We start from the raw sequence: 26,695 nt of genomic DNA, 5'->3' as shown, positions 1-26,695 counted from the left end.
AAAACTACTGGAACTCTACATTAAAAAGTTGTTTGTCTTTATCTGACCTGCCTGCTGCAGAACTTCAGTTTTCCACAAACACAGTGGAAGCAAAGGCTTCTCTATCCTCTCCCCTTCTCCAGGGTTCAGAGACCTTATTCTCATCAGGAAATATACTCTACAGTCAACCTCAATGCAGGAACATCATGCAGTGGAATTCCTTTGGAAAGGAATCTGTTTACCCAACACCAAAAAATGTCATTAGAATCATCTACTGCACATATAATAGTCTCACCTGTGGTATGTTTTGAAATAGTTAACACTTTGCTTTCTGATAGATTCTTGCAAAACTTCAGACTTACTGCCACAAAATTCTTCTCCAACCTGCATCAGCCTAAAGTAATAAAACAAAGTTTAGACATATTTATTGATTTATTAATACTGCTGTTCTAACTGTGAGTGTAGATTTACCTTCATAAACACAGAGTACCAATGTTACATTGCAACGTTAAGGCTGCATTCCACAAAATTCAAATCCTACCATTGTGTGTCATATGCATAGAGACAAAGAGCCATAAGCAAAATAAATGTATTTTTGAGAGCCCGCTACACAGGACAAGCTGTCAGTTCACAGTCTCAATGTGCCATTTTATTGTTACAAGAGAAGGATATAATATTGTACAGGTTGGCAGTACCACAGTATTTTTCTGCTTGACTCAGACACTCTTTAAAAGCTCTTAGAAAAAAATTGCCAGGCCTGCATACCCCATACTTTAAAAGGAGACAATACTGAAATCATATCACACTTAAGCAGCAAAACAGTTCATGCTACCTCTCCTAAATACATCCTCATAAACTCTCACATACAGAATTACTCTTCAAGCTATCAGCACATTTGAATGAAATTTGCATCAAAATGCAAATATCAGCCTTAATGAACAGTGGTATCTGATCAGAGCTCATCTGTGGACTTGTACTTAAAGCTATTACAACCACACCAGCATACCTGCTGATAACATCAAGTACAAATATGAAGTCATCATATTTGAAGTTAGACAGATCTGTTCCCAGAAGATACGTTTTCACTTTCAACTGAACATCCTACAAAACAAGTTTTTAACAAGTATAGTTAATACACTGAAGAGGAAAAGTGAAGGCTTGGATGCCTGGTTCATTAACACTTGGTTGCTTGCACTTAAAAATAAATTCTTTTTTTGAGATTTAGAACAGAATTTCACTTTTGGTAACATGGGTAATTTCTTTATAACAATTTTATAATCAGTTTCTTTAGCACTCTATAACACAGATAGAGTCAATCCTAGATGCTTTATTGTCAATGCAAAAACAGAACTCAGCTTTTTCATCAACATTTTGGGTGACACTGCACACCAAACCGATCAAGCAATCACACCAGGAATACCATGAAACCAGCCAGGTTCAAAAGGCTCCGGGTTCTCCAGAGCTATGGTTGTACCAGAATATAAACAGTATACAGAGAAAAGCACATGAGAAGAAAATAGATTGTGTGGCAGCACACAGGTTGAAAGAAACAGGTTGAAAGTCCTATTACTATGTTTTGGTATCTTGACTGGAATTGGAAGCATTGCAACCACTGAGTCATAGAAATTAATTTCTGTGGTCACTTTAAAAAAATAACTTTAAAAAATCTGGCGACATTTCTTTAAGAACATTAGTACAAATATAACAATAATTAATATTAGAGAGATGGAAGGAGGGAGAATAAATACCTAGGGGGAAACAAACTTCAAAACCCATACCTGCCATATTCGTGAAAGTCCATGCTCCAACTTCTTTTTTACATAGTTGCGGTCAAAACTGTTCTCTTCAGTTCCAATCACATTGTTGCCATCTGAAACTTCAGGTTAAAGGCATTGTAAGTATTTCCAAAAGCTTTAAAAGTTATCCTACACAGAATTACATTTCCTTAGCTATTGACATATTATTGATTATACAAACTCCAGAAGAGCTACTTTTCTCTAAACTTCTGAACAGAAACTAATAACACACATATAAGCATATAAGCCTTATGTGCAAATGCAGACCAGGAGAGTTTCATCCCCTGCATACCAAACACCTGTCCAGCAGTGTTCCTTAGGCAGTAATGTACTGCAAGGATCACAGTGGGAGCTAATCCTGACTGATCCTTGCAGTTGTTCATTACTAGGCTTCACAGCTTTTTACAGAAAAACTCCTGGCTTAGTTCCACCTTCCTTAGAGAAAAGAGCAATTTTTCGTGACTAATTTTGTTGTCTACTGAAGAAGAGTCCAGAAACATAAATGTACATATGTCATCCATCTGTCAGCACCAAGAAATTTTATCAACAACCTAAGTGCTCTTGCCTTGTCATGCCTCGCCCTGAATCCAGACCTTGCAGTCTAGATGGACATCATGTAAATATTGTGAGCACCTTACTAAAGAGGCCAGTAAGGAATGGGACACTGGATACAAGATTATTATCAGCCTTTTCAGATGTATGCAGAACAGACCCTGCAGCATTGTCTGAACTACCACATATTTAAGAGAACAAAAGAAAAAAACATCTACTAACAGCAATTGTTATGATTTGTATTGGACACTGACAATTCAATTAAACCAAAATAACAACAGAGCAGTCTGAACATGTTTTGATTGTATCTTCTTCAGATCATCCAGTGCTCACTGTCAAGTGAGCAATTTTCCTTCTGTAAAAATCACCAATTATAAATAGCACTTAGCAGTGCCTCATTCTCCCAGTCCTAGGACAGACTCTTTGTAAGTAGAACAGTTTCACGTACATCATCCTTCTTCTCATCAACCATCTGGTTTCTGATTTGAACCTTTCCAGAGTATGTTTCTCAGAATAAGAATGTTTATATAAGCTTAACAGGAAGAACAAAAATATTATATCTTCTACATCCATATCTCCATTTAAATTCAAAAAACAGACATGGGGAATATGAAAACTGAGAAGGATGCTGGCCTTGCTTGATTTCTTTCAGATGGAGCTATAAGGTGTGGCTCGACATTATAAAATTATGAACTTTATAAAATTATGAACTTTACCTAACACTAAAAAAGCCTTATCTGTAAACTAGGGATTACAGCAGTGAACATACAAATGCTACCAAGAACTGGTGGCAAGCTAGCTGAGCTAGTGTGCCCACAAAGCTGGAACTCAAGAACACAGAACCAGCACAATAACCAGCCAGAATGTAAAAGCTCCAGTAGTGTGAATTGAATAACTCCTCATCAAAATTAAAAATATAATAAAATACAGTCCAGAACTTGGGTTTAGATTAGGATTATTCATTTGTCAAGGCTGCAAATCTGTGTTCAACTTTGTCCTGTGTTAAGACATTGGGACTGATTTTGCAAGTTAACTGAGAATCTACCCTAATAGCTCAAAATGAGATGATAAAAGGCTGTGCTATGTGCAAACAAGACATAAACATAATTCCATACTATATCTACTGTTGCAAGGCATGCAAAAAAATGTTCCTTATGATAGAAAAACCACAGAACAAATATTACCCACTGCCAACATAAATCAAAATTTACTAACTGTACCTAAATATGATCATCTTCTGAAAGTAATAATTCTGACAAATTCATTTTCCTGATCTTCCATGGAACATTAAATGAAACACAAACAGAAAGAATCTAAGAATCTAATTTCTATGAACAGAAAACCTCTAAGTGGATTTAACCTTTCCCAGACTATCAAGGAAACAAAATCAGCAATCTTAGCCACAGCACACTCTTTGTGTGTTTCTGCAACCTCCTCTCTTTTGAACATCTGCAGACCGAAGGCAATGCTAAAGAAGTCAGTGTCCTTGACCTGTTCTCTGGATTAAGATCATAGTCCCTGTACTCCCAAACTGCCATTCATGAAGGAATGGCTGGACAGACACTGCAATACACGTTATTGTTCGCTAAAAATAAAAAAAAAAAATCAATGGAATATTCTCTGTCAGTCTCCCAATGGTCTTGGTTTATGGCCACTCATGCTAAGAGGTCTTGTTTCCAGTCTTTTAATTAACTGCACTGCAGCTAATTTCACACACGCAAATGCATTAATTTAGGATAACTTTCTTGAAAATCAAGGGCTGCAAAAGCACTTACACATTTTGTATTGAGGAAATGAACAGGCAGAGAACACATATATTCATAACTACACAGAAAAACAAGGATCAAAACCACCCAGGAGTTATTATTCTAGATGCCTGATTTAAATACAGTCATTCTTCAGGTTTTTCAGTATTTCTCAAAATTCAAAAAGGCAACTTTCAGTCATAACAAAAGGTTTTTGTTTAATCTCTGCACAGTAGACGAAAGCAAAAAAAAAAAGGACTCAATCAAATCTCTGCCTTCTAGATTCACTCTTTGAATACTAAGCAGGTCTTGCACAGAATTTACATAGAACTATAAAGGAAACATTTTGAAAATTAAAATGGTTGAAATTGAATTTACACCCTACATCATTTTCTTCTTACTTTTCTTTGAATCTTTTATAGATACTAGAGCTATTTACCACTTTTACCCCTAGGATTACACATGTGAAATCAGAAGTTTAAATGCTATAGTGATCATTTTACCACTCATTTTCAGGTCTTCTGTTAAATCATTGTCTCATGAATACATGTAAATTACACCAACACCATAGTAAATTTCATGCTATGTGAAAATCCAGCTGAACAAGGCAAGCCCCCACACAAAACAGTGTGACTTTGAAGATCACTTTGCTTTGAGCAGGGAAGACAAAAATTACCTGCATAGGTCCCTTTAAAATTCATTTTCTGTTTGATTCTTTACTAAAACATAAACAATGCTCTGAACACAACAAACGATGGAATGGAAAATTTTCCAGTAAGCAGTTTATTTTGAGGGATGAAACCCCATATTACAGCAATTTTCTGTTTAGCATACAAACAACAAAATCATAGACTAAGTAGTAGCTCATTAAATATGACATAGATATAGATAAACACGACATTCATTTCATGTTATGTTGATAATTTTAGTTCACTAATTTTATCTTCAGTTTGATTAAACAAGTTCTACATCTACTTAATTCTGTCTTTCCAAGGACTTCTTTTGGATAAGTTTCACTACTAAAATATAAAGAGTTTTATAAATAATGTCTTTCAAGTCCAACTTCTCACTTCAACATTTGTACTTGATGCCCTAAGAGCAAGAGTCCCTTGACACATTTAAGGTACTTTCTAAGACTGCTGAGATTGACTGGGACAACACTGGGAGAGCCATGAGTTCCCGAAACTATAAAAGCCAGACATAGTGGTACATCTAGTGGTACATCATAGTGGTACATCTACTTCTCCAGTCTATGGAGCCTATTTAAGGAACAACTTCAGCATAATCTCCTGAACTGCCTCCCTGGTTCCCTCTGACATACATGTCCATTTTACAGGAATTTTACTCTTTGACATTACCACATATCACAGCCATCAAATCAATGTATGAAATAAGAATTCCATGTACAGTTTTCATAATTATAGCAGAATAAGTAATGAGTTTAGGAAAAAAAAAACAGTACATATTTACAGTCCCTCTGAAATTAAGCTGTACTTCTAAAATTCCCTTCTGTGTGCTTTATCATTACTGAGGTATTTGAAAAAGTGATTCAGCAGATCACTACATATCAGCTGTACATTGTAGCTAAGCCATATGTCCAGAAAATTAAAAACTGAGTAACAGAAGGCTAGTAGTAAACATACCAAAACACTCTGGCATGCATTTAAAAGCAGTGCATCTAAAACTATGTATCTGACTGTATAGATCACTTTATCCTAATAAAGTGCTTAATAGCTCCTGTAGAAGGCTTTAGAGTGCAGATTGTCTTCCTTCCTCAGGATGTCACAAGTAACAACCCTAAGGAGAACTAGGTTTATAAGTGCATATGTGGCTGAATTAGGAGTCTACTGTGGTCATTTTTCCATGAAGTTCTTTATGGTACCTGCTTGATTTTACATCTGCAAAAACTACAGCAAAATGGACACGAGAAGAAAATATAAATATCTTATTTAAAGTGTAAATGTAAATATTATTGAGAATGGGCAATTCAGCCAAAACTCTAGAATCTTTCTTCACACCACAAAAGCAAATATTTTGACTCTGAATTTTACATCTGATACAGATATAAAAACTTTCAATTCAAGCAATAGTTTCAACACAAAAAAAACAGCTCCAGCAATCCAAAATATTTTTTTTTACTAAAAAACAATTTATTATCTCTTTTTAAGATTCTACACAATAGAGGAAAGACATTTTCCCTAAGCACGTTTAAAATTAAATCATTTATATCTGCAAGACTGGCACATACAAATATTCATTAAAAAAATCAATCTTATTGAGTAAAAAAAATCCAGTGAGTGCTTTAGTCCTTACTGCACACTGTCAGCAAAAATGCTGAAGGCACTGAGTCAAGACCACAAAGATACCAACACAAATTAATAACTTGAGCACAAGAAAAGTTATTTCCAAGTATCAGAAGTTTTGTTCCCAGAGGTTTCTTACCAGAAGACACAACTGCTGCCTCATCTGGGTCATGGTTCTCATGCCACTGCATCGTTCGGTAGTAACTGAGCATGACTTCCCAGAGGGCTTTGCAGAGATCAGCAAGGCATGGAATGTAGCTGTCTGATGTAATGTGCTACAGAACAACAAACAGCATTAGGAAACTTCAAAATGGTGTTCATTTTTTGCTGCAGCAACACAAACCATAAGAAAGTCTAAATTCATACAGCTGAGCTGACGTACATCAGTTTCATTTTCAAATGTATTTTAAGAAGTGACAAATTCCTGATTTTGGTCAACTAATCAAAAGCATAAAGTGTTTTTGTTAACATCTTCTTTTTAATTTTCTCAACTGGCCTGTATGTTAACTACCTCTTACATTTATTTTACAGAAATGCAGAAGTAAGATGCATCTCACTATCAGAGGGATGCAGCCACTCCTGTCTGTCAGTTCAAGGACACAGACTTTTGTACAAAGAAGCCTTCCTGGCAAATACCCCATTGGGTTAAATGATCTTTAAAGTAGTAGTTAAAAAACTCCAAAGCTGCTGATTCAGCGATTTTCTCTACTAAATTATCAAGAAATGTTATTCTTACTGTATTTCAGGGCTTTTAGTATCTAAAATCTATAGTTTTCTTGTGCAAATCACTATACTTGAAGACATACTGACTTTCAGATGAACAGGAAGAAAGGATTACTTTACCAAGATAATTCAATTTAAACTAAGGAAACAACTGAATTTCTTTGAGCTTATAGTAGAATAAAGAAAATCAAAATTTGAGACTGAAGAAGCAAAGCTTTGCCCTGCTCCAGAAATATTCAAGAAGAGTAAACATGTTTGTAAAACCATAGCATATTGCTAAGAAAAGAAAGACTCAACAATGAATCAGTGACTCTGAGTAGACAGGCACTAACTTTCATAAAGGCTTAAGAATTTCTGAAAACATTACTCTTTTTTAAAAGATTCACATTATTATAATATCCAGTATCAGTATTCCAAAAAGATGCAAACAAAACAAAGAAAAAAGCCACTATAGTCCCTTACTATCCATGTACAATGGAAATAAGCTAGATGAGTTCATTTTGACAGATTTTTAGAAACACACAGCAGCATACCTGCCTCAAAAGGAATACTTCAATTTTATATTCCCTTGCTTTATTAAACTACTTGATATCCCTTTACATGTTAAGGGCATCCTGGCTTAACAGCATAGGCAGCCTGAAGAGGGCTCTCACTTCAACTAAAGGAAGAGAAAGAGGGCTCATATTTCAGTCTTGAACAATTTGTTCCTCAACAGCTGAACACATGAGATGAAAACCGGCTGTTTTTTCTACAGGAAGTTACAAATTGAATTGCTATGATAGCTCATCTTATTCAGCACCCTGATTTTACAAATGCATTACAACAGGCACCAACACTGAACAGCATGGTAAGAGACCAAAATTTCCCATCTGCAGCCAAGGTAACTAATGGTTACCAAGATAGTAATGAAAAATTTTTAAAGTAAATTTCAATGCAATTGCAGCAATATTCACAGTAGAATCAAGTCCCAAAATCTGAGTACCTTCATTTATACAGAATGCCAGCTATTACAGGGTCACAGTAACACATCCCATCATGTCATTAACACTTGGCATAAGTAAAGACCAACAGAAATAATGAGGTAATAATTTTGTAACCATGCAGTTAAAGCCACCCTCTTTCTGTGTATTACAAAATGTGGTATTTCCAAGTGCCTGAAAGATTCCTCCACACACTCAAGTATAAGGATAAACAGCAACACACAACCTGGATTTTAGAACTGGTCAGAAGCAGCTCAGTAGTAGTTTGTAAGTGTAAATAAGTGGGCTTAGTATCATTAGTATTAGCAAGGAATGAGAAATAAACTGAAGAATATACAGAAGAATAAAGGAAAAAAAAACTGGAAGATAAGTTCATTAGAAACTAAGAAACAAAAATAAAACCACACTCTGAAGGCTTATAGCAGAAAGATGAAAGGACTGCAGTCTGGAGAACAAAGATCAGGGTTTGCTGGCTTTCTGCAACTAGAATTCACCTCAGTGAAGTGGGAATAGCAACTATCCAGAAACTTACTCATTATGTTCATAAATAGTTAAGTCAATTATTGCCACTAAATCTATTTTGCTCATCACATTTTTATTTATATGAAGGCTCTTAGATAATGTAAACTTTTTAAGTCAAAGAGGCACCTCTTTACAATGAAATGGTTTACAATGTGTTGATTACTAGTGGCAGCTACATGATCCCAGGAGATAAGAGAAGGGAAAGAACAAAAAATGGATCAGCATATGAACTTGAATCTCCCTGTGAGTGTATTTCAATTTAATAAATTGCAACTGATGGGGTGGGTGCTTAAGTTGATGAAGTATGATGAGGGCTTCATCTGTGACTGAAACAAACATCCTAAAGAATATTCAAGATAGAAACATAATTTCAAGTTGTAATTCAACATTAGAACCACTTAAAATATCTCACATTCTTCTTCCCCATCACTGAAGTTTTAGAAAATTTCTCAGGGTGTAACAGAAAAATCTCTAGTGAAAAAATTTAAAGAGTGGATTAAAAAATGCTACATTCATTCTAAAAACACTACAAAATATGCAAGAAACTGCACTTAAAATTTGCAGTAGAGGAAACATGTATATTCCCAGCCCATGATCTGCCTATCATCAGGCTTTTATATCACAATATTATAGCTGTCCCTTATCCTGGTATCAAAAGTGCAAAATTAAATGTGAGAATAAAAAGTGAATGATACAAAGTCAGGAATAATGGGAAGACATCAATTAAATTAGAATCTTTACAGGAATTCTTGGCAGTATCAGAGAAATTGTGAATACTACCTAAATGCACTGGAATAAAGTTCAAAGATAATAGTTATTCCAGTAACAAGTATATCATACTGAAGACACTCACATTTTGAAATGTTGGTATTTGTTAGACACAGTGCACAAAATCTCCAAGGTGCTAAGATTAATGCAATTGAAACCAACATTAAGTTATGAGTAATAAATATCTCAAATAGTTATAAGCTGTATTAAGAAACTAGAGTAGCTATAGGGTTAACAAATTACTCCCTACTGAGGAAAGGTACACCTACAACAGTGAAAAAATTCAGATTAAAAACAATACATATATGCAAGAATTACATACTGTACAGAGGTCTTTGTACTGTAACTTCTGAAACTTGGTGTCTGTGTTTCCTGCACACAGCTCCACATATCCAAGGACTACTTGAAACACAGTGTTGTGAATGGCTTGGGTGAAGTGCATGTGTAACTGGTCCATTGCTGTCTGAAAGAAACAAGAGTAACATAAAACCAAACAGTAAAACTCAGTTTGTCATGTGCCAAACCATCTTTTAGTCATTTTAGCCATCATCTTTTAACATAGATCTTTTTCAGTAATGAATACTTGTAACCATGTCCTCCAATCTCTGTCTCAAAAATACCTAGCACAGATCTTGGTAATATTACAATATGATCACATAAAAGAGTTCAGGTATTGCAAGTAAAATCAGTTTCCTCTGCCATCTTCCCTCTTTACCTTTGCTTGTACACTGTCACTACATATTAATATAATATAGCTAATTATAGAATTTACTCACTCTTGCAGTCATTAAAATTAAAGGCACAATCACAAAGTCTTCATCCACTTGCCAGAGTGAAGAACCCAAAATACAATTAAGCATACAGAAAGGCATGCACATCATATAAATAAATTTCCTATAAAACTCCTCTTTTTGGTAGGGAAAAAAAGACATTTGTTTAAAAAAAAAAAGACTACCTTTTCCAGGAAAAAGTAACATGTACTAAGGACTAATGACTATGAAACATATTCGTTTTGCCATAACCATGTCTGAGTTTCAGGTCAGAACGTTTCCCTGTTCCAGAAGTGTCCCTGCTCTTAATAAATTATATGTAACATTATTTCATTTCAGAAACTGAATTTTCTCACTGTTTTCATATACATGTAATTATCAGATTTGAAAGTACTCAGTTTCACTACTTCCTATTTGACATTTTTAGCTACCAATAAGAGCTGAAAACTCAATCACTCCACAAGAAATGAAGAAGCAATTCTGCTTAAATCCTATTGACAACAGCCCATTTCCTATAGGTAGTCCTAACCAAATTAGCTAAAGAAAATAGAAAGACAAATTAAATAATGAAAAGTACTGAAGATACTGAAGGACCTCGACATTTTGTTTACTGAGAAGAGGTCAATATGGGAGAGATTTGAATAAAAATGCAACTAAATTATTTTCAGGAAAAGTTCAAAATACTTATTTTACTAGTAATAAAAAGAGTGCCAAAACCAAGTCACTCTATAATGGAAAAAACAAGCAAAACCATGCAGTAACAAATAACACTTTTGTTTTGTCAGAAATTTCATTCCTCTCCAAATATCTGTCTTTCTCAACATGTCATGTACTTGACATGCATTGTACCTATTTTTCTTCAGTAAATAAGAAACTGAATACAGTGCACTAAAAAAATGAAAAGTCTAATTAAACTTCTCCCCCGATTTTAAGTTGCAGTCTTTAGGCATTCCAATAGTTCTGCACATTAACAAAGTATGGGAAGATAAATCCATTTCTATCCTATTGCAGACCTCCACTGGTTTTACAGTCAAGCCAGCCAACTTTGCTAGAAAGGTTCTAATTAGAAAGAAGCAAAACAAACAAACAAAAATTAAAACAAACCCAAGAAACGCAATCTTATATCAGATATTCTCCTGAAATCTGGAAAGAGCATTAAAAAAGCCAAGCACAATAAAAAATGACTGGGGTTCTTGTCCTGTCTTTGCCAGGGGCAGGTGCTTTGACTTGGTCTTTAGCAACTAAAGCCTTCTGGGGGAATCACTTCTCTAAGTAAATCAATCCCTGTTACACTGGCATCACCATGCTCAGCCTGTATTATGAGCACTGATCACTGACAAAACTCGCCTCCAAGACTTTCATGTCTCCTTATCCTCCTTACTTCACAGGACGTTGATATTAGCTGCCATACTTAATACCTTCTGAAGGAAACTGGCTAATTGCCTTCTCAGAGAAACAAAGTATGAAGCCTCAAGACAGTGCACCAAACAGAAGAGAACTCCATCCTATGGGAGAACCTAGGTCTACTCTCATATACACACAAAGTGCTCTAGGCACACACAGATGTAACTTTCAACACATGTCCACAGCATGTGTTTGACATGCCATGGGATCTACTTTGTTGCAAAAATCTATCTCCTCACATGTTACATTGCCATCATGTTAACAGTACAATACAAAATGGAAATACTCAAGGCAGAAGTAGTGCACAACCCAAAAAAACAGACTTAGCTATAAAAAATAGTATTCACATGACCAAACAGAATGAACAGTGCAAACAGCAGTATAAACAGAGCTGAAATATGCAACTGTTACTCTTATAACCTGTCAAAAAAATTACATGTTGCAGTAACACACAGCTCACCTTTAGCAAATACTCTTCAATTACATGGGCACTATAAAAACCTTTGTATACATATATTTGGCAAGATCCATCAGCATTAGTGTGCTGGTTTTGGCTGGCATAGAGTCAATTTTCCTCACAGTAGCTGGTAAGGGGAATGGGGCTATGTTTTTGATTTGTGCTGAAAACAGTGTTCATAATTCAAGGATGCTTTAGCCATTGCTGAGCATGGCTTACACAGGGTGTGCTTCTTACCCCAACCCTCCAGAGGGGGCTGGGAGTGCACAAGGAGCTGGGAGAAGACACAGCCAGGACAGCTGATCCCAACTGAGCAAAGGGATATTCCATAACATGTGGTGTCATGCTTAGTAATAAAAGCTGAGGCAAGAAGAAAGAACAGGGGGGTGTTTGGAGTGATGAAGTTTGTCTTCACAAGTCACTGTTACACATGATGGAGTCATGCTGTGCTGGGGATGCCTGAACACCTGCCTGCCCTCAGACTTTGCCATGCACCAAGGAGGAAGAAGCAAGCAGCTGTGTGGGGCTTAGCTGCCACCTGGGATTAAACCACAACAATTGGGAAAATAAATTTCCATCACAGTTCTCAAAGCTTCATGCTGTGACACAACTATTCTTTGTGACTTCCTCAGAAGATACGTACTAACCTGTGTTTTTCCAAGCAGCCTGTAAGCCTGCTGAACCTTTGTATAATGATTGATATCAAAATTCTTGCATATTTTGGAAAGCGCTACGTCCAGTTGTTCCTATAAAAATGGAAGAAAAAAATGCATTAAACACTAAAAAAAAACAGGCCAAGTAATACATTACTTAAACAACAGCAAGTGAGGAAGATGTTTATTTAAACAGTGTGATAATTACAGTTGTAAAGTAACCAAGACTTTGTGTGACTGGACTGTTCTGAGGTGCTTAAGTGTTACTTCTTGCAGCATAAGTACTTCAGTGTCAGCCAAAGAGTTCCACCACTCCCAAGAAGAAGCAAAAACACTGCAGTCAAATTCAAAGTGATGTTTACTTTGAGAAGGCCAGGAACATCAATATGGGAGAGCTGAGATTTCCAAGCTGGTCTACTTCCACCCCTAAGAAAAACCCAGATCTGGGAGTTTCAGCTCAGTCAATTCCATTACAGACTTCTTAACCCTCTGACTGCATCTCTTAAATGGAACAAACACTGTCTGAATTAAAAGTTCATTGGCAAGACAGCCATTTACAGAATACTACATCAGCACAACAATCAGTACCTGAGAGAATCAAAAAAGAAAGGAGACACACAAATACAGGTTCTGCCAGCAGAGCTGTGTCTGAGCATACTGAATAGCTCTGCAAAAAATGAAGTTTGCCTACTATGTAAACTAAGTGGGAAAAAAAAAAAACTTCAATAGGAACATGTATTTAATAACTAATAAAGCTTTCAAACATAGCTTAAAACATAATTCTCATGTAGACACTGTAATATATTCAGATACACAACCTAACTCTAGTTTTTTCCAACCAACAATGCAAAAAACCAGAATGAATCAACAACATAACATACAGAGTTAATATTTTCTTTCCTTGCTAGATATTAAAACCACTTCAATCTTATTATTTAATAAAGTATTATCAGAGAAAGACTAAGGGAACAAAAAATGCTTTGCATAAAAGCTGAAGTACAAAGACATAACTGAAGGAAATTGACCAAAATTTTAATTTTACAGGGAATTAAATAACAAGGTATGATAAAACATGTGGTAGTCTAACTTTCTGAATAGCATGTGACAACAGGTGTAGACAGCTGCTCAAATAGCTAATTCAGGTTCCTGCTAGACATTGCATGTGTATGCATTACACGCATCACATACACATTATACATACCTACATTACTAGACTTCCTACAAAAAGCTTGCCAAGTTCCAGCTCAAAATTACCTAGTAGTGGAGTTCAAAGCATTCCCTTTTTTTCCACCGGTTTCCAGGAAGACACTTAACATTTTATATTCCTTTGCTTTTGTGATGCTATCTACAAACTTAAACCAACCTTAGTCTCTTCCTTCATAGCTATTCAAGTCTTATTTCCACAGCTTAGCACTGGTCCTATCCAGCAGCTTCCAGTTTGCTGACCTCTAAAATTTCCTGTGAAACTGTGATCTCTTGTACAGCTTATCCAAACCTACTGGCTTGCTATTAATTTACTTTTCACAACTCTTTAGAAGTTCAGGACTTCAAATGTTACTTGACTTTGTTAATTTGACTGCTCTACCACTTTGAGTGAGTACAACTACTGAACTGAGTAATAATATATTATAGACCATTTAGGTTGATTACAGCACTAAAGTCTACATGAATAGCAATGACTACAGTACTTGAAAGAAATGTAGACATTCTAACACATTCTATAATTGCTAACAACATTTTACTAGAAAGCTCTAGTACTTAGAGTTTAAATACTAGCACATACTCAAATGTTAAATATTAACATATACTAAACATCACTATATTAATTCTTACCTCTATTTGTTCCAAGGTGTCTTGCAGTTTTGAATTTAACTCACTATTGACGAACAAAAAAAAAATGTTTAGAATAAAATTACTGATTATATAAACATTTCAGACCATTTCTTAGTTCCAAAAACCCTGCTACTGAGCCACAACACAGCAATTCATCATAAACCACTAAGCTGTTGCTGCTATGTCAGACTATCACCATCACACCACCGCTATGTTGAAAAGCACATTATTCTAGGTTTATAACACAAAGTGTTAAGAGGGTCTAGACAAACCTCCATCCTGCTAGGATTTAACCAAGAATTCAAAGACATTCCCAACCCCCAAGAAACTTGCATTAAATGTTTTGGTTTGGCACTGTAGTCTACAGCAGAACATACCCAGAAGGGTCAGGGCTGTCAAGTCTTTGCAAACTACAGTAATTGTTATTTGTTGCTCAGGAACCCCTTGCAGAAATGCTACTGGAAAAAGAGAATTTAAGCATTCTCAGAAAAAAAAAATTGAAGTTGGTATGAAAAATTAATCGAAACAGCTACCATAAGAGAAACTATTTAGGACAAAGAAAGGCACCACTGCACCTTTGCAACAACCAGCTTTAAAGACTTCAGAGCAGCAGGAATAAAAAAAGAAAAAAAAGACTACTATGTTTTTGTTCGGAAGGGTCAAAGCAGCAAAGAAATAGGCAGGATATTATCTTCTTGCACGGAAAGCAGTTTTCATTAAATAATCACCATATCTGATTTTAGACAACTACCCTCTGTGCTGTGAATCTTCTCCTTAGGAGCCTGCATTAATTATCAAAAGACAGATTCTAGCATCTCTGCTTAGTTCTTTACACTTAAATGATACACCCATCACCCTCCTTTTTTGTTTCCTTTAGATAAACAGGGTACAACACCCTGCAAAAAAAGTTTAAATGGAAAAAAAGGCATCAAAAAGAACTGCCATTAAACACTGAAGAGAGTAGCAAGTATTGCTTTATTGTTTCTCCACATGCAATGAGCCTTCAAATAGAAGGGCTTCTATAATACTTACGCTTTTATAACTGCCTCAATTTTACTATTCTAAGCTGAAAATTGCTCTTCAATTAAACTTTCTTTAGAGAATGAGAATCAATGATCACAAATAAAATCAAATGAAAGCTGACATCTGCACAATATCATCCTACCTTATACAACTGTAGTGTTTGAAAGTGCTGGCAGCTTTCTGGCATTCCAAGCAGAGTTGAATAGCTCCTGGATAATCCTCTTCCTTAGGATAAAATACAATTGAAAGCTCATCTGAAGTAACAGTGCAATACCCATTTTTCTTGCATGCTTATGTACAAACATTAGGAATAAAACATTTGCCTCTCCTGTCTCTACAGTAAAGTTAAAGAGTGAGGGTCTACTGCAGCACTTGATGTGCAGGTAGTTTAGAATGAGCAACATCTGAAAACACTAGGTATTACATTACCTTATGCAAACAACTTGCTGTATCGTTTCATATATAAAAAATACATCACAAAGCTTTTATTATAGAACAACTAACATCTTCCCAGTAATCTATTCATGAGCATGGAAAGAGGTTAATTCAGGCACTGGCTATTCCCATAGTTTATAAAAGAGACAAGGAAGACACTCCCAACATTACACCCAAATAAAGACTATTTAAATTGACACACCCAGCTCATTAGAAATTAGCTTAAACACAATTGACTCACAGAAGGCCTCAGAAAACAAAGAACACACTATGGATACATTGTCCTAATACATAAAAATCATATACAGGTAGCTCAATCAGGAAATATGATGAGGATAAAACAAAAACATACACACAAAAATGTAAAACCCAAGGATCCTACCAACAAGACATGGCCATTGCTTCAGATATACCTATTATTTTTGTATTCTATTAGACATGAGACCCAGAAAGAACTTTGGAAGAAGAGAAACACTCTTTAATACTTAAGAGCTTCTGGGTTTTGTCATAATTACATCTGTTATATTACGTGCTTTAGAGAGCTCAAATGCAAAGCTGTTACTGGAATTTCAGTCATTGATTGAAGAGCGAAAACACAAGGGTAATTTATATTCAGCCATTATCATAGAGGAGTTTCTGAAATGAAATGGGTTTTACCAGAAATGTTCTAATGCAGATCAAATTTAACTAAAAAACATTAAAAAACCCTAAATACATTATCCATTAGATGAAAACAGAACAGCATATTGGTCTAAAAGGACTGCTGCATTTTTAGCTCTTTATATTTCTCTCCACTGGAAACCTAGTATTTGCTCCATTAAGTCTAACACGGCTCAAATCAGAAAGCCTGCTTGCATAAAATATATTACTAATATATTCCAGATGCAGCTCAGCCCTGTAAGCTACCGTAACTTCATTCCAGGTCTTTTTTTAATTTGGAACCCTTTCAAAATGCTCTTCTCTGAGTGGCTACTAATACCTCTCACGCATATTCCAACCTACTAACTTCTAGGAGTACAGAAAATAAATGGGCCAGTAGCTGGAATAACTTATTGGGAGCAGACATTGAGCACAGCTTTACAACGGCACTCTGCCAAAACAGCAGTTCCAGCCCTTAAAAATCACTGACCAATTATGGTAACCAGACATTAGGGTCTGTGTGTGATTGTAACAACCACACTTCCTCACAGGACAATTCCTGCCAGTAGACAGTGAAGAGTTAATTTCCTGGGAAGCAGAACACAGCACAGAAATTAAAAGCAAATCATTGTACAGGGCTTACTAAGCAAAAAGCCTTTATGCCACCTGAAAAGGAGTGCCATTTTGCTTGGTAAAGAGTAAGAAAGTTTGCTGACACAAGGTGACTTACTCAAGATGGAATTAAATTCACAGAATCTTGAAAGCTGAAACTATTAAGATTCCATTTACAAATCTAATAACTGGGGATTGTCATCATGACATTCCTTCCAGTATTAGCTGAAAATATCTGGTAAACTTGCAAGTAGAAATTGTTACACTACAAGTACTATAGCTGTTAATAAAATCCTGAGGCTTTCTTTCATACAATTCATCACCTTAAGACAAGATCCTATTTTGCTCTGTACAGTATCTACTGCATTTTTAGCCAGTATACATAACAGCATGAGAATTTTCAGTGTCACAGCCTGCATGTTGCAATGTTTTCTACAATTGAATTAAAAAGCCAACCCAATGAATAAGGACAAAAGGCTACTGCATTTACAAATAAAATGCTAAGCAAGGAACCGATCCATAAATTTACATTGTAATATATCAATAGAAATTCTTTATCCAGACCCAGTTTATCAACAATCAGCTAAATCTCATCTTTTTTTTTTCTTCCCCAAATTTCAAGCTAAAGAAAACAGGTATAAGTTGAGAGCAGGGCTAAGTGAAGACCCCACAAAATTTTACTGAACTAACTCAAGCTTCAGTGCCCAGACATAAAGGCAGCAATGAGTTTTTGATAGAAAATACTGTCCCCTGGCAGCAGGGCTATCTAATTTGATATGTAGCTTTTCTCAATTTAAAAGAAGAATAAAAATATAATTTTATCCTATGCACACAACCTGTTTGCAAGACAAAAATTAAGATGACTGACAAATGTAGACTTAGAATAGCCTTAAGTTATACCAATAGCTTCAAATTATACCAGTCTGCTAGGGACTTACCTCCAACATCTCACTCAAACGCACATCAGTTCTTTGCTAGAAAAAAAAACAGAAAAAAAAATCCAGTCATTACTATGCAGGAATTAAGAAAAATATTTGTCACTGAACAAAAACAACTGTACATACCAGTGTTTTTATTGTTCTCAGAGATTTCAGCAGTCCAATAAGCAATTGTCGTTTCCTCTGATTTGCAAGGAGCCCCAAACTAGTTTGTGTGAACCCTTCCTTTGCTATATTCAGGTGTCTGCAAGGTAAAAATTAACATAATCTTCAACAATTCATAAAATAAAACTTAATTCTAATCAATTCTAACAAGTCCAACAAAATACATTGTAGAAGATAAGATTGACAGCATTGTTAGGGAAACTCTGAAAATGAGATTGTACCAACAGACTACTAAGAAGGTACATCCTCCCTTCTGCACTTGTCTGCGTATCTCCAAAGTTTTCTGTTTCAAAGAGAACTACCAATTGCAAAAGTGAAAGCTGCAAGAGTTTGCAACTGTTTTAGTATCTCTAACTACTACTGCTAATAACATTCAGCACATGAACAGGAAATGTCATCAGCAAGCAAACTTCCTGGGTCTACAGATTTCCTGTTAAATACTTCCCCACTTTCAATCTCTGTAGTTCCTTAAGCAAGATACCTTCTTCCATTTGTGCAAATAACTGCTGCTAGCTGAAGGCCAGTCTGCAGTGATGTAACACGTTCAAGTTCCTACAGAGAGACAACAGGTTAAACAAATATACAAGTTAAACAAATACACAAGTTACACACTAGTGAAGACTACTGATTAGTACATTTCTCTTGAGATATTACAATGACTTTGTGGAGTTACTTCATATATTATTTGTTCCATCATTTTATATACACTAAGTACTGCAATGTAACATTCACACAAACCTGTATTTTGAAATACAATTCTCTTTTGAAGATAAGACAGTTGAAATCTGTTTTTGTTGCAGTGGGACCCTCTACATTTATATGTTCCACATTTAGCATAAGAATTTCTATACCATTAATACATTACAACAGAATAATCAAAGCTTCAGGGATAGAAGCACAGGGCTTAATTTGTATTAATATGCAAAACAAAAAACTCAAATTATGTTTCACACAGCATTTTCTTGTTTAGAAGCACTTGTGTTTACCAATTTAATAGATGCCACATCATAATGAATGTTAATTGTATCCTGTTGACTTTCAGCTGAAAACTCTTCAGCAGAGGTGACCTGAATTTAGCTCGATCTTGACTTAGTGAAGCATAATATCAACTCCTTGAAAAATATAAATGTTTTAATATAACTATTAGGATTTCTTTTGTTAGAACAGCTCTGCAGAAAAGTGCATTCTTTCCCCAGGCTATAGAAAAAAGAGTTTTGTTTGTTTCTTTGAGGGTTGTTATTTGGGGTTGGTTTTTTTTTGGTGGGGGAAGTTGATTTTATATTTTAATTCTGCTCATCAATTCAAAATGTATCAAGTGCTTTCCATGAGAAGGGAGATTTTCGCTTTGAAAACTCATCTAACTCTAATAATATGACAAACAAAAATGAGTTCAAAGTTCAGTTCAGTTTCAGAACAGCTCCCAGTCAGTATCCAAATCACTAAGCTGCATCTTCCACCACAACCTGCTCCTTTATGTTACCAGTGTTGCCTTCTTATAAATGACAGCCTAGTTGCAGATATGCAAAATACCCTAAGAAACAAAACTTGAAGATTACTTTCCTCAATACCTACTTCTCTCTAAAAATATACTTTGCAAATACCAGAGCTATTCAAAAAGCCATTGTTCCCTTATTCATGAGGAAACACATACAATAAGGAGCAACTCCACTCCCCTTCTTGCAAAGACTGTAAAATCTCTCCTTCGAACACAACTGGATGGAGAGGAATGGGAAGAGAGTGCAGTCTAAATGTTCCCAAAGAGGGAGTCTTCTGCCCACCATTTAGGGCTGAATACAATTTTTCTCTTCTCAAAAACAGCCTTTCATCCAAGAACAGAAAACTGTAAATCCCTTACCCCGTCTCAGTGCCATGCATCTTGTGGCCACAGGAGTGCCTGTTAAACCTGTACTTCACACTAGACATGAGCTTCAAACCATGATATCCCTAAACTACATTTTGCACAGCGAAAATGTGTCCAGGACATGTGTTCAATTGCATTTTTGGTTGTTGTAATGATTTGTTACTGTAGTTGAAAACTGAACTGGAGCTGCCATTACAAGTTCACACAACACAACACAGCAGGATGTTCATTTCATGAATCAGTGGGAAAGTGAGACCTACAATGCCCACCAGAAATCTCCACTGACTACTGACATGAATAACTCTGTGCAGGCCTGTGCCTTTAAGTAACACTGAAGGATTATTGACTTAATCATGCACAAAAGCATTTAAGAAAAGTTTTTTAAAAATTTTTACCGGCACAAGGGATTTTTAACTGTCTTTTTGGAATATCCGAAAGCACTTCTAGGTATGCAATAGGTTCACCTCCCTAAGATGTCTGCAATAAGAACATTAGCATTACACAGCAAAATGCAAGAACATTTGCTGCAGTTCCATTATGCAGTGAGAGGTTTTCAAAGTGAAGCTGCTGGATTCAGGAAAAGCAGCACTCACTCAAAACTATCAATTTAAACCCACACAACAGTGAAATAATATCTGAATATTTTTATACCATTTTTTTACCCTTTCTCCCCCTTCTACATGATCTTGTGAAGACTCAACCAGTAGCCCTTACTGTACAGTAGCACTTACCAGCCTCTTTCTGCAATAACCTCCCACCTCATCACCCCTTTAACTAAAACTGAAACTTTACTGTTACAGCCTTTTTCTTCCACCTGCTATCGCAGGAGATGATACAAGCAATGGTCACTTCTCCCACCCCACACTGTTCTTTAAACAGCAGCACTCCTTTCCCCAGGCAATGATGCCAGAGCACAGATGGCAACTTCACTAAGGCTGGATACACTGGCCATAAGAACAAGAGAACAAAAAAGATGTTGTGTCCTCTGGATAAGAGGAAAATGATTGCAGCTCCATGACATCTACCACAGGTTAACAGCCAGGAAGCCATCTTTGCTCTTCCACACTCTCTCCACCTTCTTGCCCAAAGAATTGCCATAATCATCAGTACAACAATGGTGATGTAAGGTGCTGTACACAAACAAAAGTATTAACCACAGCATCATTCTTACACTAACTTACTAACAATCTCCATTTTCACTTTGCAGAATTGTTTGGACATTACTCCTGGGCACATGGTGTGACTTTAGGGGATGGTTCTCTGCAGGGACAGGAGTTAACTTGATGATCCTAGTGGGCACCTTCCACCATGACATATTCTGTGACTCTGTGACTCTCACAACTGCCTGTGATTAGTGGCAGTTAAGTGATCTTAAGAAAGATCACTACTGCTTTCTCTTATGGAATAAGATGTGACACCACTCCTAAACAGTGGAAATAAAGCAGCTTCTGCTCCAAGTCTGTTACAGGTATTAGCCAAGCCTGTGAATCCCTGAATTCTAAATTCTTCAGAAGGCCTTGTAAAATGACCATATTATAAAACCTTTATCATCTTAAGGACTTTCAACTCAATACACTGTTGGTTTTCACTATAGAGGACAGAGCTTTAGCATACAAAAATAGCTGGTTCTAACCAGGCACTAGCACCCCTACTACAAATCACTATAACGACACAACTGCAGCATTATAACAGCACAAAATTGAGCAGTTTATTCTTGAAAATTGTTAGTTGTCTTACCTCAACATATGCAGGCTGTTTTTCAAGGATTAAATCTGCAACTTTCTTAGATACCTTAAAAAGAAGAACACTCCATGTGATACATAGCAATCTCAAGTATGGCCTACTACATAAGCTACATAAGCTTCTACAAGCTTATGATTCTCTACCACTATGTTCTGCATTTTTCAAATTTATTAATAAATATTCCACAACAACATATTAAAAAATTGTAAAAGTTATGATGAACTTTCCTTGGAACCAAGATAAGAGAAACATTCACAAGTCCATCTAGCAATTAGTGGGCATTTTTAGACTACTCACTTAACTCTCTACTTGTTAAGGAACATGCTAGAAAAGCAAATAGAAATAATTTGGGGCACTGCAAGTGTTTACATTTTGCTCATGCTATCGCTACAGTACAAATTTAAGTCAATGATATAGAATGGTGTGCTGGCTGGGCTGGGGTATTCAATTTTCTCCAAAATACTTCAGCTGAAACCAGTTTTGATAGCACAGAGGTGTTTCAGTTGAGCAGTGCCTGCAGAGAATCAAGGCCTTTTCTGCTCCTCCAACTACCTCACCAGCAAGTGAGGTGGGAGTGAACAAACTTTGAGAGGGGACACAGCTGAGGCAGCTGACCCAACTGACCCATGGGATATCCTAAATGTACGGTGTCATGATCAGCATATGCAGTTTGGGGAGAAGGAAGGGAAGGATGCTCAGAGTGATGGCATTTGTCTTCACAAATAAATGCTACACATGATAGAGCCCTGCTCTCCTGGAGAAGCCTGAACAGCTGCCTGCCCACGAAAAGCAACGAATTAATTCCCTGTTTTGCTTCAGCTGCTTTTGCTTTACCTATTTTTAGCTATTTCTTCTGCATTATCTACCTTTATCTCAACCCATGAGCTTTTCCACTTTTACTCCTCCCATTCTCCCCCCTACCCCACTGGCAGAGAAGCAAGTGGCTGTGTGATACTTCATTGCCATCTAGAGTTAAACCACAACACATTTAACATAAGGACACCTACCTTTGAGACTGATACTGCATTAAAGTAAAGCTATGTCAAAATGAATATGCATCCTCTACATATTATACCCTTTCTTTAGAACACAGAATATGTATATTTTAAAATTTTCTCCATTCTCTGAGTATAATTCTAAGTAGAACGCTCCTGAGAGCTACTGTTTGTGTTGAATTTAAGAACTGGGCATTGCTACCTTAATCAATCTCTTGTCCACAAACACAGAAGCTTAAAAAGAAATCCAACAGTAACAGTCTTATAAACACCAGCTTGAGAATAGTGTATTTAGTTTTGTTTTTCATCAGGGACTAAAAATATTTAAGAAATGGTTTCATACATGACAAAGAAATTACTGGCATTGCTCTATATCCTTTTGGGGGAACAATACTCCCAGAAGTGGAAATAAAATAAAACTGGCTATGACAGCCAGCCCACAATGCACTACTGGCAGAGAGAAACAAAGAGGTTTTTGTAAATTTGACTGCTTGACTGCTATGTTTGCCTAAACGTAGCTCAGATTTGAGCTCTTCAATCAGCATTCCTGTAACAATCTTATATTGGCTCCACCAGCTCAATTCCCATCCTCTGGAAGAGCAATTGCACATAAATGGGCTTTGAAGTATTCCAATGGCATCAGGGGGCAATGTGGACAAGGAGCATATACCCAGCTACGCTTTCCTCCTTCCATATCAAAAGCAAGCCAGACCCACAGAGCAATTTTAAAACTGTTCAGTTGTTCTTAACCTTTTAGTTGTTCCATAACCAATAAATCCTTCCTCTGCAGGACAGCAGAAGAACCACTCCAGAGTGAGGTGGGGTCAGGATAGGGTATTATCAAGCCAAATGCTACACAAGCCTACATGACCCTGGGGCTCTTAAGAAATTTTGTTCACTCCACAGCCTATGCACTGTGAAATTTTCACCTTCTTTTTCCAACATATTCTTCATTCTAGTCCTGTACCTGTAAAAATCTTTAGAACATGGATATACCTGCTAGTTATTCAATGCTCTAGTACTGTTAAGCAACACTCAAGCAGTACACATTAATAAAAGATACATTTCTTTTCAGTTTTTACACTCTTTTTGTTTTGCAAGTCCTCAGTTACCCTTGACTAATAACGACCTCAACATTGACAAGCACTGGCCACAGGCACTTTTTTTTCTTTCCCAGTACTTAGTGATACTACTTTTCTTTCTGAGGGTCCAAGCTCTCAGATACTTTTTCAGATAAGCAATACTATCCCCAGATATTTCATTTATTTCCAAGCTGTCACACCCCTTTTGGCATCTTCCATACAATTGTGTTGTGCTAAGCCTTGGAATCCTGAACTGCAGCTGCTAGCACTGAATGTGACCATGGTTATCAACGCCTGCCAACAACGTTTGCGGGACAAATAATTTTTTCTTTCTTAATCACATCAGTAAAAGAGATTTCATCTCCAAAGAAAAAACAACATAGCAAAGGATATTAGACCACTAATTAAAATGAAGTCTAGCAGACATACAACTAAAAAGCCTTTCTAATCCAAGTTTTCTGTAACAAGACAATTACAAATTAAAAGTTGTTATGATACATACATTAAAAAATGTTTGAGCAAGTTGGGATCATTCCAGTTGAATGGGAAACTATAGAGAAAACTACAGAAAATAAGTCTATATTGACCCTGAAAACAACAGGATGACCAAGACCAGCTGTGCAAAAGCAGTAAGTCAGAGCTCTAGCACCTGTAATTCACACTCATATAAGTGCTTTGCATTAGAAAAATTTAGAAGTTGGTATTATCTCCAAACTATTATTGTAAATTCCTCTGCCAGCTGTAGGTACAGACACTGAAGTGAAAAAGGCAATACTTAGTTTTTTGCAAAAGCAGAGCTATTGTGTAATATGTCAACAGGCTTCTTGAAGCCTCTATCTAATAATCTATTCACCATTAAAATATTTTTAGTACTCAGCTAACAACATACAACACTCTGCAGTTTTGTCTTCCATGAAAGACACTAACATCCTTTAAGGCATTTAGAGACAGTTCTCTAAATGACCTAACACAAGATAAATGTAAATAACTGAGACACAAGAAGCAAACACGCAACAGTCTCTCACGCTCAACCTGAAAATATGACATAAGGACACGAAATACAGCATATAAGAAATTTTAGCACTTTGGCACATGCTCAGGGAGGAAATAACTCCTTCCTGTACCAGAAACACATTTTGAGAAAATTAAGAAAGAAACAAGCAAGGACTAATCCTGACCGGGGGAAGTTGATGAGGGAAGAACTGGGCACATGTTTCTTGTCAAAAGTTTTTGCTTTGAGAGTTTTTGCCTGTTTGTATTCAGAAATGTGTAAAAGAAAGACACATCTGGCCATATCTACTGGAAGCCTTGTGCTCAATTCTCTCCCCTATTATTCATTAGCTGCATGCACTTTTCAGTTCAAATGTTTCATGGCAGCAGCCATGCCCTGAAACTACTCCCTCAGCTGCAGCCAGTTCCCATCCCTCAAGCAAAAAATGGCCAAGACATTGATAACACATATCAGGATTATGCAGCAAATCTCACTGAAGTTGTCTCAGTCTTGAGAGCACTTTCTTTCAAAACAAGGTCAGACATCACCAGATGTCCTCTTAAAATTCAAAAAAAAAACCAAAAAACACTACCACCATCACACAAACAAACACACAAAAAAAATTACTACCTCTCACACACTTCCAAATTCTTTCCTTATAAATCTTGGTGAGAAACATGGAATACTCATTTCCTCAACTTCTCGCTACCCTTTCACAAAATTTCATAGGTATATTATGGGGAAAGCAGTTTACGGCAGCAGGCGCTTGATTTACCTATTGTTAACAATGCAAGATTCTCCTATACATTTCATTTATTTGAAGACATGAATTAGGATTATTACTTCTATTTTACTTGCAGATACTCTCCAAATGCCACAATCAATAGATTTGTTTCCTGTAGCATGTTATTCATCTCAAAAGAGTAATGGAACAACAATTAATACATTAATAGAAAATTTAAAATTCTGTAACATAACAAGCACCTTTCAAATGCTGCAACTCCGATTTTGCCTCATACCTCGTAGTTACTACTCATTACATTTCATTTGGTTTATTACATAATAACTCTCTATCAGTGTTCACTAAAAACCCTTGTGAACAATTAACATATTGGCAAATGAAAAGTAAGAGAAAATAGCATCTTCAAGGAGGGTGTTTTTAAAACATTTTAAGTCTAACATTGCCAGAAATCCCTCAAAGAGATACTAGTCCACTATTCAGCACTGTGTCGAACATTGTAAGATAAACATTCAAAAAGTCAAGTTTCTAAAGAAATAGTTAGCACATTTGATCTTTGTTGCAATACTTAACATTAAGATTTACTTTCATCATTTCACATGATTGTATGATTTAGTGATGATTTTCCACTATAAAGGCACACAACATGATGTTAAAAAAATACTTAGTTAAAAAATCTGATATGTTAAGAAATCAATTTTTTTTCAGTTACACTTCTTGCTAGACTTATAGACAAGACAACAAATTGTGTAAGGGTACAGGGGAAAAAACTTTTACTTACAGCAGCTTGCTGTTGTTTTAGTTTGTCTCTGTACTCTTCCAGTTCTTGAAGACTAAGTACTGGAGGAAGCCTCTGCATTTAAATAATAAATTAAAATCAGTGAGAAATTAAAGTTTGTTAACTCACGCATAGCATTAGCTAGGCAATCGGTTTCATTAAAGAAACATTCTATAATATAATCTGCAGAATTAATCCATTTTTCCAAA

The 26,695-nt window shown here is 36.1% G+C and overlaps 1 protein-coding gene across 3 annotated transcripts in view; it reads right to left on the bottom strand.

Moving 5' to 3' along the window:
• Window positions 1-26,695, bottom strand: part of VPS50 (VPS50 subunit of EARP/GARPII complex) — an 80,224-nt gene that overhangs the window by 42,868 nt on the left and 10,661 nt on the right. For all 3 annotated transcript variants that reach the window (XM_064410219.1, XM_064410223.1, XM_064410231.1), the window contains exons 4-16: window positions 26,490-26,561; window positions 21,896-21,949; window positions 18,779-18,849; window positions 18,259-18,376; window positions 18,133-18,168; window positions 15,651-15,733; window positions 14,486-14,528; window positions 12,647-12,745; window positions 9,691-9,831; window positions 6,515-6,650; window positions 1,758-1,855; window positions 986-1,080; window positions 275-373 (exon numbers count right to left, since the gene is read on the bottom strand). In XM_064410219.1, the coding sequence (XP_064266289.1) occupies window positions 275-373; window positions 986-1,080; window positions 1,758-1,855; window positions 6,515-6,650; window positions 9,691-9,831; window positions 12,647-12,745; window positions 14,486-14,528; window positions 15,651-15,733; window positions 18,133-18,168; window positions 18,259-18,376; window positions 18,779-18,849; window positions 21,896-21,949; window positions 26,490-26,561 (1,145 nt within the window). The remainder of the gene's footprint in view (window positions 1-274; window positions 374-985; window positions 1,081-1,757; window positions 1,856-6,514; window positions 6,651-9,690; window positions 9,832-12,646; window positions 12,746-14,485; window positions 14,529-15,650; window positions 15,734-18,132; window positions 18,169-18,258; window positions 18,377-18,778; window positions 18,850-21,895; window positions 21,950-26,489; window positions 26,562-26,695) is intronic.

The sequence above is a fragment of the Passer domesticus genome, chromosome 1 (assembly GCF_036417665.1).
Source record: "Passer domesticus isolate bPasDom1 chromosome 1, bPasDom1.hap1, whole genome shotgun sequence".
In the NCBI taxonomy this organism is placed as follows: Eukaryota; Metazoa; Chordata; class Aves; order Passeriformes; family Passeridae; genus Passer; species Passer domesticus.
This window is presented reverse-complemented; position numbering and strand designations above follow the sequence as displayed.